This window comes from Spinacia oleracea, chromosome 4 (assembly GCF_020520425.1).
Source record: "Spinacia oleracea cultivar Varoflay chromosome 4, BTI_SOV_V1, whole genome shotgun sequence".
In the NCBI taxonomy this organism is placed as follows: domain Eukaryota; kingdom Viridiplantae; phylum Streptophyta; class Magnoliopsida; order Caryophyllales; family Amaranthaceae; genus Spinacia; species Spinacia oleracea.
The window spans coordinates 138,954,150-138,968,490 of record NC_079490.1 but is presented as its reverse complement, the minus strand read 5'-3'; the positions used below and the strand labels follow the sequence as shown (position 1 = coordinate 138,968,490).

The 14,341-nt window shown below is 35.2% G+C and overlaps 2 protein-coding genes across 20 annotated transcripts; one reads left to right on the top strand and one right to left on the bottom strand.

Moving 5' to 3' along the window:
• The first annotated feature begins 565 nt into the window (after window positions 1-565).
• Window positions 566-7,418, top strand: LOC130459661 (uncharacterized). 19 transcript variants are annotated; one of them, XR_008919203.1, is made up of 6 exons: window positions 570-994; window positions 1,227-1,357; window positions 1,616-1,677; window positions 2,074-2,119; window positions 4,732-4,838; window positions 4,957-6,995. XR_008919203.1 is itself a non-coding variant. In XM_056827148.1 (5 exons), the coding sequence occupies exons 1-5, from the start codon at window positions 943-945 to the stop codon at window positions 4,738-4,740; spliced, it is 300 nt and encodes a 99-aa protein (XP_056683126.1). In that variant the 5' UTR covers window positions 566-942; the 3' UTR covers window positions 4,741-6,995. The 19 variants fall into 19 exon arrangements, 2 of the variants coding, with proteins under 2 accessions (XP_056683126.1, XP_056683124.1); XR_008919219.1 differs by having other exon boundaries at window positions 680-994; window positions 1,241-1,432; XM_056827148.1 differs by having other exon boundaries at window positions 566-994; window positions 4,732-6,995.
• Window positions 7,419-7,937: 519 nt separating this feature from the next.
• Window positions 7,938-9,396, bottom strand: LOC110797947 (uncharacterized). Its single transcript, XM_022003080.1, has 2 exons — window positions 8,844-9,396; window positions 7,938-8,647 (listed from the first exon to the last, which is right to left on the bottom strand). The coding sequence occupies exons 1-2, from the start codon at window positions 9,394-9,396 to the stop codon at window positions 7,938-7,940; spliced, it is 1,263 nt and encodes a 420-aa protein (XP_021858772.1).
• Between the last annotated feature and the right edge of the window lie 4,945 nt (window positions 9,397-14,341).

Here is a 14,341-nt window from a genome sequence, read left to right as displayed (position 1 = left end):
GTATAAACCAACAACTTTCAAATCAATAATAAATGGAAACTCGTCATTCATTTATGTTAAATAGACTTTGTAGGACGGTAACTAAAAATTGTTTCCTTTTTCAGTGAAAATCCAAACGAACCCTTATTTCAATTAATTCTATTGTTTAGCCTATTTGGTTTAAGACAAAAACATTTTCATAAGCTCAACATTTTTGACTCTCAAATGGAGTGGATTATTCTTTACATCTTGTCAATGACCAAAACCTGTATTCCGGACAAAATCTTAGTTCTTTGTCCATGCTAGTTAACTGACAAAATGAATGAATAAATAAACGAACGAATGAACGAGAAGAATTTGGATTTATCTTTATGATTTTAGTGTGCACTCTTCATCTTAAGTACTAGTATGTTTGTGCATTTTTCGTGATTTGAATTTGACTTATATCGTCTTATTTTAACTTTTTGTAATTAAGGCTTAGATTTTGTTGTTGTCGTTTGTGCATTGTATAACAATGAATTACTGTTGAGTATCTTTATGAGAGTTTTTTTTTTTTGAGGTTAAGAGAGTATAATCATTATTTTAAAACCTACATGTACATAATTATAATAAAATAAATAAAAACTATCGAAAAATATATTTTGTTGATTTTTTTTGGCAAATAATCTTAACACTTCTAAAGCCTCAAACATTATTTACTATTCACGCAATAGTGATTTTACCGTTCTATCCCTATTTTGTGCTTTGTTTTCATTTTTGTCTTATTCTTAATAATAGTGCACGGACCATAACACCCTCAAGTCATTTTTACACTGTCGTGCTTCTCCTTTGCTTCTCCCTTATCCGGTTATCCCTGATTACTGTCTTTGCGTGAATATCTGTCTGAGATTTTCCTCCCTTCTCCATCACTCCATGAGAGCTCTCTTCTATCCTACGTCCCCTTGACTTTCATCTCCCCTTTCAATGTTCTCCGATCATCATCAAAACGTCGTCGGCAACCTGGGTCTCGCGTCTGGTACTCTTATTTTTCTCTTCCCCTTTTTGTTTCGCTACGGTCAGTATTATAGGAGGATTGGCTTTTCTATTTCTGGGTTTAATGACTTTTCTTTTTCTGGGTTTAATTTGATGGTCAATTGCATCTGAACTATGATCGTCTCAACATCCTTCTAAGTTAGGGTTTGATTTTGAAAATTTGATTGCAAATATTCATCTCCTTCCGTTGATTGTATCTATGTTCATTTTCGTAGGATTTTTTTTGCAGAAAATATCACAAAATCGATTAGATTTCAGGCTGGGGCTTGATAATTCCCGGCAACAATCCGGCAAGGCGGCAACTGGCGGTGGCAGTGCAATAGCTAGATTCTTCCGCTTCTTAGACGCAAGTCTAATCTTTTGAAATACCTTATAATAATATTTTCATATATTTGACATTTTGGGTTGAATAATAGATTTTGTAAGTTGGAGTTTTTCGTTTAGTTTTACAGTTACATCTATGGTTTTTGGAATATAGATGTAAATGTATTTGGGCGATGGTTTTAACGTAAAGGGTTATGTGAAATCAAAAGGTTATTTGGATTGAATTGGGGTTTTATGGATTTGAATTGAATTGGAGTTTTATGAATTTTGGTGAATGCAGGATAAAACTTTTACTTCCATTTTGAAGACCCTCTGCTTTTGTTCTTCTTCTGAAGACTACAAGTATATCTCTATATTTTGAATGATAGTTCAATTATAAATTGATAGGTAATAAATTGCGATGGTATTCAAAAAGTTATGAGCATTATTGTATATTGCACTTATATTGTGAAGTATTTAGTAGGAGTTATTATGGAACAACAAAATTTGGTTAATAATGCTACACGGAGTGAAGCCAGGATTTAACAATAGTTGGGGTTAAATGTTCTTAAATTCGTGTGCAATATGAATCGGTTTATTACATCGATTTGCTTACTTTGCTTTTGATTGTTGTAAATTTGTTAGGGTGATACAAAAGGGTATGCTAAGTAGTTTCTATCCCTTTTTATATGAACAAAGATAAAATTCGGGAGGATTTTGAGGAACTCTCTGATTGCAATTTATCAACCTTCTTGGCAGAGTACCTAACCTCAGGAAGCTAAGTGGACATGTTTACTCTATGAAGGTAACATGAGCACATTATCCTTATTTATCAACTCAGAAATACGATTATGTTGCATCCTTATTTGTTGTTACAATTAACACATGAAATCAAGCAATCTTAGTTTTGTAATAAGTAATTAAACCAACAAAATTACACCTGCTGGTAATTACTAAACATACGAGTAATAAGATTTTCTTTTGTTTTGTTTCTCATGATAGGAAATTTGTATATTCGGAGACATTTTCTCCTGTGAACTGGCCATACTGATGCTTACCTTGGCAATTTGAGATATGTATGGGAGTTGATGGTGTAAATCATGTAATGTCTCGCCTGTACCCTCACTACACCAGTATTTATCTCAAAAGGAGTGTTATTATTATGGTGGAAGAGGCCGACATCTTAGTTTGAAGCGTGTGAAAAAAGGCTCGTCTTCTAGTAACTATCCATTTTCTTAAGCTAAATTAAATCTGATAAAGTCGCGTGATAAGTGATGTAGAGCATGTTTGATTTAATTTTCCCTTGTGGTTGGTATAATATAAGCACGATAAGTACGGAGTATTTATATAAGTAGGGTGTGATGTGATGTTATGTATGTGTAAGGGGTAAGGGGTAATGGGCATGGTTCAAGTCTAAGATTGTTGAAACCTAAAGCATTAAGTCTTACATAGATCACCTTCATGACACTATAAAATTTGCTTACATAGCCGTTATTCGTTCATTGCATTACGTCAGTATTAGCTAAAGAAATATATTTTTGGACAGCGTATATTCATATAGTGAGGGGGAGGTGAGAGATAGAACAATTTTTGAAAGTTAGTTTTAGAATCCTTTTCATTGTTACTAACATTATGAAAGAATTAATTAATCAAGATTATGGAATTGCACGCCAATACAACCAACTGAATCATTAGTTTAATAAAAGTGTGTTGTGTTAAGTGTTAACAGATAATGGACAATATCAGCAGACTATAGAGATAACACAAACCCCTTGAAAACAAATTCCTATAGTCTTAATAAAGCTTTTAGCTTTGTCATTCTTCGATCACTTTCTTGTCACCGGTAACACGGGAAAAAAGAAAGAGGAGCATAGACAAATAAAATATATACATGGAACAGTTTCATTTCTACGAGCATGGCAAAAGAAAGAGTTAATCCTATATGGAGTTGAGCCCCTCTTGGAACTGTTTCAGAGAAAAAATAGGAAAACCAAAAGTCCAAAACATATGGAATCGAGAGACCTCAGCTCATTAATGGAAGTATAAGATTTTACCAATAATTTCCTAATAATGTATGGGCCTTTTCAGCCCAATAAAACCAACCAGACCCTAATTCTATTTGTTAGGTTCAACTCCTGATTTTGAATAACACTATCCCTCACTAGTCACTATTGAGGAAAGTGCCAGAAACCAAAACAGACATGTTCCGAAGCAAAATGCTTGCTTGTCAACAGTCCTAAATCTAGATCACTTACCAGAACTAGGATGCATAATATATTGTAGTAAATATACATTGAACCAAAAAGGTATACGCTTCAACAATACAAAGTTAATGAGAGCATTTTGTAACTTCTTTTCATCATATTATGCAACAGTAACAAACATATATATACCTCTGTCATGACTGCAACAGCAGATGGATCATGGCCACGCTAAACGTAGTGTTTGAGCTTCATTCCCTCAGCAGCTGCCCTTTCCTTAGTCCTTACAGCATGTATTGCAACGAGAAGAGAAGCACCTGAAAAGCTACTAATGTGTAAGATAATAACAAATCAAACTCAAATAATGACCTGAAAACAAAGCTACTAATGTGTAATATAATAACAAATCAAACTCAAATAATGACCTGAAAACAAAGCTACTAATGTGTAATATAATAACAAATCAAACTCAAATAATGACCTGAAAACAAAGCTACTAATGTGTAATATAATAACAAATCAAACTCAAATAATGACCTGAAAACAAAGCTACTAATGTGTAATATAATAACAAATCAAACTCAAATAATGACCTGAAAACAAAGCTAAAATGACTCTACCTTCAATAATAAAGGAGCCAACAATCACAAGGACACCATATTTAATGTGTTTTGGGGATGAAAAGATGCACCATAATCCATGAAAACAGATTGACTTTAGAGCATCTGTATAAACTGAGTAACTGACAATCTAACACTCATAATTTTTTTTTTTTGTATTACTTGTGTATCCCACAAGTGCTGGAACCTGTGAACTAAAGTTGCCCCTGAAGCAAGGCAGAATATGGGATGCCAACAACAGATATAAAGGACCAAATAAATCTCTCCTTTAGATAGCCATAGCCCATAGCTATGGAACAAAAAAGTTACTAATGTAAATACAAATCAAGATATAAAAATAAAATAACTACTCCGTATTTGAGAATGAATCCTTTTTTTTTGAGTTGCTTTACACTGAGACTGCTAAATGAAAGCGTAAAGTCAATGGAGTTAGTTTCTATGAAATACTCACGGATGAAATAGAATCTGGGCCACGCCTGGTACGAGATAAAAAAACATACATAGGGAAAATGGGGAATCACTAATCATGTACACTTGTGCAGTCATATATGTACAAACATTTAAACTTAGATTTTGCTTTTTATTCAAACATGTAGATTTCTTGATGGTAAATTCCGTGGGAAAACTGATTGCACAATGACGATTTGTTGAAGCTACAAGCAATTGCAGGCTTGGAAAGAAAAATGAGCCCTTCACATTGGAGGTTGGTTTGCAGAATGGCTTCTGGTTTTTTCGCCATAAATATTAATGGCTTGTCTTATATTTTATGTAATAATATGGTTTCTTGTTTGTGTAATTTTTATGTGAATTAATGGGAGCAGATTGTGTGAAGAGCTGGAAGTTGGATTGATTTTTAGAATGGGTATAATACTATGGACATGGGTTGTATGGAGTCTATTTGGTGGGTCTTCTCTCAGCTGAATTAGAAGAGGCTTGTTTATCGCGGGTTTAAGGTTTGTGCTTGTTTTTATTTTGATGGTTTTCTTGGAGGGTTAATGATGTAGACGGGGTTTGATGTTACGAACTAATGTATGTTGTTTTTGATTGTTTTGTGATGTGGGTTTTCAGGTTTTGGTTTGAATGTCAGTGGGTGTTTTGATGTGAGTGACTAACTTTAGTGTTAAACTAGGAGTACGTTTGAAGTTTTTTGTTCAAAGAGTTGGTATAAGTTATTGGTTTCCTTATTTGTTTTTACTATTATTGTGGGTCAATTGGCATTTGGGTTATGTTCGTTGAGTGCTAGCTGAATTAGTGTGCTTTTTATATGGAAGGTTTTAATTTGAATAAGGAGAGTCCAAGATTAAAAATTAGAGATTGTTTTTACTGAAAGGCAAATTACACTGGAAAGAAATTTCTGATAGAAAGCCACAATTAAAAGGGTTCGATGTCTTTTATTGGTTGTTTATTGGGTTGATGAGATCATGTCTGATATATCTGCATTACTATGTCTATAAAAAGGTGATATATTTGCGGATATTTCTTATTTTCAGCCAGTTGTGCGGTAGTTGTATTAATTAATAATTATACTATCTTAGGATTTGGTAGACATCTATTAGTTCGGCAAATTAAAGTCTTGCCTTCAAAAGTTCATATATCTAGAGTCCAATAGCAAAATCAAGGTGAACATCAATCATGTTGACAATTTTTGTAATCAACAGTTACATATTGGGAGTCATGATAGTACATATCAATATAATTCCTGCTAACATGATCAGTATTCAGTGGGAACCAAGACATCATCAAAATTCGATCTACAAATATATATATATATATATTCTAACGTTTATATATATATATATGCACAGTGTACAACTTAAAGATATAGACAAAAATACATAGATGGAAAAACTGAATAAAGAAATGAAAGCGACAACAAAACTAAACATCCTCTGTATATATTAACAATCTTTCTCATAGTTCTTTGATTTTTTTACCTTATTGATATACGAGGTGTGATGTGAAGAAGTTGTGGTATAGTCATAGAAAGATCCGGTATTGACAGTCAAATTATTTTGTTATTTGTTAAGCACTCTTCGTTTATGTTTATGTTTATGGTGCATGACTTTAGTATCAAAACTACCTTATAGTGTTTTTTTAAAAGAGAAACACATAACACTTGCGATTTATGTTCTTAGGAAATACCCGTTGCCCCATTTTGGCTCCCTTGTGGTTTATGTGTTAGGGATACATATAAAACCTACATTAAGTAGGGAGTACTTAAGATGTTTCTCATTGTTTACTGTACTCATACTTTGAGGATTATTATGGCATTCGTGTGATTTGGCAAGACTTTGCATGTAGGCCAAGAAGATCTTGTGTTTCTGATTACCTATAATTAGCTCATTAGTACTTATGATTACAAGTCTTACGGTAGGTTTGGAGTTACAATGCTTGAAATACTTTTAAAATGTTTATACTTTATAGACGAAAGCAGAGGGGACGTTTTGATGTTTTAGGACGGGTTGTTCTTGACAAGCTTTGTAATCTTGTTTCCCAAAGTAACGGTTTCAAACTTTAAATGTATCCTTTTTCTGTCACTTCAGATCAACAAATTTGTCCATTTGGTTTATCCCATTGTCTTATATTGTTTCCTATTACTCCATTTGATTTCGATAAGTATTGTTGCTTGGTATTTTTGGAACATGATGCAGGGTTCCAGGAACACGGTTGAAAGTTGAAACTCCAACTTGGGTTGGTTATGTCAAGCTAATACTTTGTATAACATTTCAACATTTCATTTATTTAGATTTGCAGAGCAGCAACATAATAATTTGTTTTTTTTAGGGGAACATATTAATTTGTTTACAAAAACTGATTACATTCACTGTCACTGCTACCTAAACCGAATGATTTGGTCTGTTGAATCTGATTTGACCCTTTAATGGGAGGTTTAGGTATCATTCAGTTTAATTATGTTGATTGGTTATGTTATGTTGTATTACACCAGATGCAAAATGTACTACGATTACAGCATGAGAAGTAAAAGTGTAAAACAATGTTTGTTCCAAAGTCATATCTTGCTGCTCAAGTGAGCCTTGGTTGTCCTTGATATATACTGGAGAATTTCAAGGAAGGAACTCTAAGAAGAACAAGGGTGTCTTTTGATTTTACAACAAGTTGAACTGGAATACTATTTTGTTCAAAACTTCACGTCCTATGTCGTAACTTTTGACGTTGCCCCAACTTATTGGTTATATTTTGTGCAGCTCCTTGGTGACCTTTTGTAATCAGTGCGATTATCATATATAATCAATATTATTATGCTGCGTAACACGATCCTTTGTATGATTATGATATATAAACACTGTTATTATGTCTACTACATTTATACTTTAAACTATTTCCATATATTAATTAGGCTCGTGATTTGCATAGCGTTTTGAAATTAGTTTTCTATGTCTTGGGGGAAATTATTATTCCAGCTCATTAAACTGCTGGTTTGCATATCACGAGCTTTTCTAGCATTTACCATAAATTTGTAAATGCATGTAATTTACTTAATTAGATCTCGTAATATTTTTATAAAACAATTTTGTATATCTTGGGGGTAGCGCACGATCCAACAACTAGTGATACCAAAAGGATAAAGATTACATCTAGCCATGCTAGCAATCAGTTAGCACAAGTCAACAGAACACAAACAACACAACAAAGCAACAGCTCAAACAAATAGAAACACCTAGCTCATGAGTAAAAGCTTATGACTATCAGTAGCCCTACAAGCTACTATGAACTTAATATCATGCAGAATCTCAGTTGGACTTCTACACTTCAAGTTGAAAACCATTTCATTTCTCTGAAGCTAAATGTTGTAAATGCATTCAGCAAAATTCATCAACAATAATTTGTGTTTGTCACCCGTTCTCTTAGTAGCTTTCAAAATCCAGGTTAGCTCCTGATCAAAAGTAGCAGGTCTCCTGCACAACTGCAAGCTGTGTAGGATTTTATTCCAAACAACTGAAGAGTATCCACACTCAAAGAATAAATGTGCAGTTGATTTAGTCTTGGTGGTACACATGGGGCAATTGTCAGTAGTGATAACCTTCCAAGCCAATAATCTGTCTCTAGTAGGTAGCTTATTCCACATAGCAAGCCAAGTGATAAACAAGCTCTCGGGAGTGGCTCTGTTATTACACATAATTCTTCTCCAGGGAACTTTCACATGATCACCAAGGAGACTCTGATACATCAGTTTGATAGAGAACTTTCCTTTATGACTAACAGTGTCCCATCCTCCAACATCACCAATCAGCTGATGATAAGAGGCCAAGATCTTCCTCAATGGCCAAGACATTAAAGCAGGCCAATAAGAAGATAAAGATCTACCTTTAATATAATAGGTGTGTACCCTACAACACAACTTGTCTTTCTTAGGAGTTAAAGCCCAAAAAAGTTTAGCCAGTGCAACTTTATTCCACAAGCTCATCTCTTTCAGATTCCACCCACCGGCAGTCCTTGGGAGACAAAGACTGTGCCAGGCAACCAGAGATCTTTTTGAGGAATCAGTATGGCCTGTCCATAGATAGATCATGCAGAAGTTCTGAATTTCCTTAATGACTTCTTTAGGCAAAATGAATATCTTGCACCAGAAAGACTACAAGCTAAGTAATATTGTCTGCACCAGCTGAAGCCTACCAGCATAAGTAAGATTCCTAGCTATCCAGGTTTTAGCTCTTGCTACTACTTCATCAATCGATCAAAGGCCTACATTGATTATAGGCTAACTTCTTTGTAGAAAGAGGCACCTCAAGGTACCTGAAAAGGAATTGCCCTTCTGAAATATGCACATCAGCCACCATTGCTTCCCTTTCAACATTAGAAACCCCACCAATATAGATCTTGCTTTTATCTATGTTTGCTTCCAACCGTGAAGCTTCAGAAAACTGATTGAAAGCAGCAAAAAACATCTGAACTGACTGAATATCAGCCCTTGAAAACATGAGCAAATCATCAGCAAACATTAAGTGAGTAATAGCTACCTTTTCACATTTGGGGTGGAAATTAAAATTAGGTTGAGTCTGAAGCTGTTGTAAATGCCTTGGGTGAGACTCCATGCCAATTCCTAACCAGAATGGAGACATTGGATCACCCTGCCTCAACCCCTTTTTAGCACTGAATGGTTTAGTGGGTTTCCTATTGATCAAAATACTATAAGACACTGTGGTGATGCAAGTAAACACCCATTTCACAAAACAGTCAGGAAACCCAAGCTCTACCATTACATCTTTAAGGAAGGACCATTCAATGGAGTCATAAGCCATTCTTCAAGTCCACCTTTAATAAACATCTAGGAGACACATGGGCCCTGGTGTAGCCTTTAATAAACTCTAGCAAGAAGTATATATATTGTCAGAGATTTGCCTTTCAGGAATAAAACCAGATTGGAACTCACTAACAATATCACCAATAATACTCTGCATTCTGGTGGTAAGTATCTTAGGCACCAACTTGTAAATCACATTGCAGCAAGCTATAGGTCTAAAGTCTTTAACCTTAGTAGGGTTAGGCACCTTTGGCACAAGAATAATAGAAGTGCAGTTGTATTGAGCCAGTGAAGTATTTGTTTTAAACACCTCCAGCACAGCCTTATAGACATCAGATTTGATTATATGCCAAGTTTTCTTAAAAATTATTGCATTGAGGCCCTCCAAACCTGGTGCCTTGTCATCACCAATGCCCTTATGTGCCTGAACAATCTCCAGTGCACTTTGTTGATCTTAATCAGGCAAGCTAAGAAATATAAGTTGTAAACTTCTTTCATTTAAAAATCATTGCAGTATTATGACTTTTTTTTCTTTACATACTACGTATGTCTTAAGGTTTGAAATAAGTCACGAGGACATTAAAAATTATTCCTACATGAACAAAGGGATTTAAAGACTTCTTTACATGAGTTGACATAAACTCATTCTTTGCCACTAGTCCAAACTATCACTGATAGGGGTGTTCATCAGTCTAAACCCGGACCGGACCGGACCGACCCGGACCGGACCGAAGACCGAAATTTGATAATTTGAGACCCAAAGACCGGACCGATTATGCTTGGACCGAACCCGGACCGGACCGATAAAATCGGTCCAAAACCCGGACCGGACCGATTTGGACCGGTTGTAGACCTTTTTCTATATATTTTTTATTTTTCTAAAAATTATGGTAAAAAAGAAAAAATATATATAAAAAAATAAATTTTTTAAGGCCTTTTTTGGAAGCTAAAATAAAACATATCACAATATAATAATATTTACAACATATTAAAGGAGAGAATTAACTTTTTAAGTATTTTATAATATATTTTATTAAGAAAAAATCGGTCCGGTCCAAAATCGGGTTTTGGACCGGACCAGACCGGACAGACCGAAGACCAGAAATTGATATTTCTCGACCCGATGACCGGACCGATTGTCTTCGGTCCGGTCTGGTCCGGTCTGGGTCGGTCCGGTCCGGTCCATTTTTTCGGTCCGGACCAATTTTTGCACACCCCTAATCACTGATAAAACATTGGAAAATTTGCCAATTACTACCTAGGTCTTTAGGTACTTTGCGAATTACTACCTACCTTGTTAAAAGTTGTCAATTACTACGTAGGTGTTTAGTTATTGTTGTCAATTGCTACCTTAGTCCAATTAGTCCACTAATGATATTATAATTTAACATTTAATTATATTTTAATCATTTTAATTAATAAATAAATATTTAAATCCAAAAACGTTTCTCAAAATTAAATCCCAAAAATTACCCAAAATTAAAAAATATCCAAAATATGAAAAAAATTTTGAACCTTTTTTAACGAATTGCTGTTTTGGATCTGTAAAAAAAAAAATTGGGTAATTTCGGAAAAAAATTCAAAATGATAAATCACGAAAAAAGATTCTGAAAATATTTTTTCCGAAAAAAAATCCCAAATGTTTTTGGTAATTTCTTAAACTTTTGTTTGAGGGAGTTTAATTTTTTTTGGTTATTTTCGAATTGTCTTATTTAATTAGTTTTGGATTTTTTTAACTTAATTTTAATTAATTAATTAGAATAATTAAAGTATGATTATGATATAATTATTGACTAATTGACCAAAATATAGGTTAAGGTAGTAATTGGCAACAATAACTAAATACCTAAGGAATAATTACCAACTTTTAACAAGTTAGGTAGTAATTCGCAAAGTCATTAAACACCTATGTAATAATTGGCAAATTTTTCTAAAACATTACATATATAATTGCATAACCCACATGCAATTTTTCCTAAAATCAAAGTTGAATATTTTGTTAGGATTAGGTGCAGTCCACTAACTTGTGGTCGACCTATACACAATGAAGTGTCCTCTATGATGTCGTAAGGCAATCGACAAATATCTTGATTTGAAAACCTTAATCACTTTGCTCAAAATAATTAGAGTTGAGGTTGACGCTATCTTAACTCTAAAGTTTAATTCGAGTTTCCGTTATTATCACCATTAATCGCATGCAAAATGTGTTGTATCATGAAAAATTCGAGATCAGTACGAAGTACTTCATACGTAGTATTCCGTTGGTATACGAGTTTATCTTCCCAACTGTTTCTGACTAGAATTTGGATGATGAATTGATATGATGCGACGAGGAATAACAAACTACGAGTATGTTGTGTTCTACTATGAGGAGTTTCCACTTTCCACCGCCTTCGAGTGGACTAATCTCCCGCGTGAGTTTGTATGGGTACCTCGATGGGCAGCATCCCTCCCAGAGTCCCAATTGAGATTTTTTTCCATTCCCAAGGCTCGAATCCGAGACCTTGGATTAAAGAGCAAGATGTCCTTAACCACTCATGCCAACCTCAATTGGTTCACAAACTACGAGTATGTGTATCTGTTAGTTTCACAGAGTTCCCCAAGAGGGGGGGTGAATTGATATTTTACGGTTTTATAAAAATTAAACTAGTAGGAACAGAAACAGTAAAATATGCAAGCAAGATTTATCGTGGAAAACTCTCTAGGCCCAATAGAGAGGAAAAAACCACGGCCCATTTGGGGACTTAAACACATTCACTAATTAGGCAAAACAACTCAGTTTCTTTACAAGCCTAATCTACTCGGGCCACAATCTGTTAATCACCTCTGATTACAGATGACCAGGAACAACCCCTCGTTGTTCCTTCCCTTATAGAAACAGTCCCTCAACTGCTTCTCCTCACAGATCTCTTGTGAGATCTTCTCTCTTGCTCAAGTAAGCCTGACTCAGGCTTATCATACAATAACTCAACACTTTAGTTTGAAACAAAGAAATATTAAACTAATACTAATACAAGATATAAGACCACGTAACAAATACTGCTCTATATGGGAACATGAACAGACTCTTTAAAGATTAAGACTTTAAGGGTAATACCTGAAAGCTTCCGGTTAATGTAAATAAGTCTGATAAAAACTTTCGCATAGAACTTGAGGTGTATATATAAGAAACTAAGAGTTTATCCTAGATTCTAATTCAACACAACTTGGGACTCTTTTCAAAAGATAGATTTTCGCAAATAACTTCTTTAAAACGCGTTTAGATAAAATCAATCTTTACGGTATTTGAGAGTTGTGAATTAACTCAAACTCTTAAGAGTTTAACCTCAAGTAAAATAGTAAAATCAGTTTTGTTTATCGACACTTATCTTTTATAAAACAAAACCGATTTAGGACTCTATGAAAATATTCTGTTCCCATACTAAGCTATATTTGAATCTACTGATCTTATACCTTTCTGGACTCTATAGGATTTGCTGGGCTTCACACTCCTTGGCCCATGATTTAATCTTTCCATACGCTTTAGACTTGTACTCTTCATAATGTTGGACTTAATTTCCTTGTTGCTTCGCAGCTTGCTTCGTTGTATACTTGTCCTAGCTTATAGTGACTTGTTCCTGTCATTCTTTATTTCAACAATCAGTAGAGTGTAAGCTTATCATCATCAAAACCCAGGAATCAACAATTTCCCCCTTTTTGATGATGACAACCTTACAACTTAATAAAAGTAAAATATATATAAATGACTAAGGAATGGAACATGTAACCTGACAGTCAAGTACCAAGATCAATCTTAGCCAGGCACAGAAGAGTCACTGAGGTGTCGAACCTATGTATAGATACCAACAGTTTTGAACACAAGTTGCCCTCTCTCTTAATATCTTCCCCCTTTGGAATTATCAAAAAGGGTGTAGGGGAAAAACGTTTTCTCGAAGCAGAAGAAAGAACATATGTGAATTATGTTACCCTTCCAATCAGATAGACATCATGCAGCTCAAGTCGGTCAACGAGTTTGACCGCACCCCTGCAAGCAAAACAAGGAAAACGCAACAAAGAGCACAATACAAGCTAACAATCCTACAAGTAAATGTGGGTCAACTATCAGAACGTAGGAAAAGCGCACTAATGATCATTAGTCATAAACTTGGCGCATCAAAACCAACCAAAAAAAATTTGTTCAGCGAGCAGGCAAAGATAAAATTGTTTATGAGACAGCAGAAATATAAGGGGTGGGGTAATCAAAGTTTGTAGCAGGGTCAGGGTTGGGGTGCAGCAACATCAGCAGGAGCCACCTCTTCTATCACCATGTCAGCTAGGCGCTCCATCATGTCATTGAAGAACTCAGCCTGGTCCTGCTGCATCTTATGTATCAGCTCCTTTAAAGATGTGACAGCAGACAGCAGAACAACATTGTCTAGCTGTAGTTGATCTACCTTGGTCATTAGGAGCTGAATTGAGCCATCTGGTGAGGGAGCAGCAGACTGAGTTTCACCTTCCTTGTCCTAGTCAGAATCCTCAACCCGATACACCGGAGGTACTCCCTTGGAGGAACTGGCAAGACGGCTGCTACGGCGAATAGGCTGAGTAGACACAGGGGAGAGATGAGGCTGTTTGATAGGTGAGGCGGATGGTTTTGGACTTTGTTCTTTTGGGCCTGCAGTGTGAGACACATCCTCGGACTGACCCTCTTCTTCTTGACAGGGAAAGGCCACATCTCCCTCTTCTTCAGAAAATTCCTCCTCATCTTCTACCTCCTCTTCTCCCTCATCTTCCTGTGGTGTAGTATCTCCAACACTCGTCTTACCAACACAGACTAATCCATCAACGACACTCAAACTGATCCCATTCAAGCAAGCTTTGTTAAGAATATGGGCTGGAGTAAGAGGTTCAGCTGTATAACGAGTAAGGTTAACTCCGACCTTTCTCATGATGAAGGTAAGAAG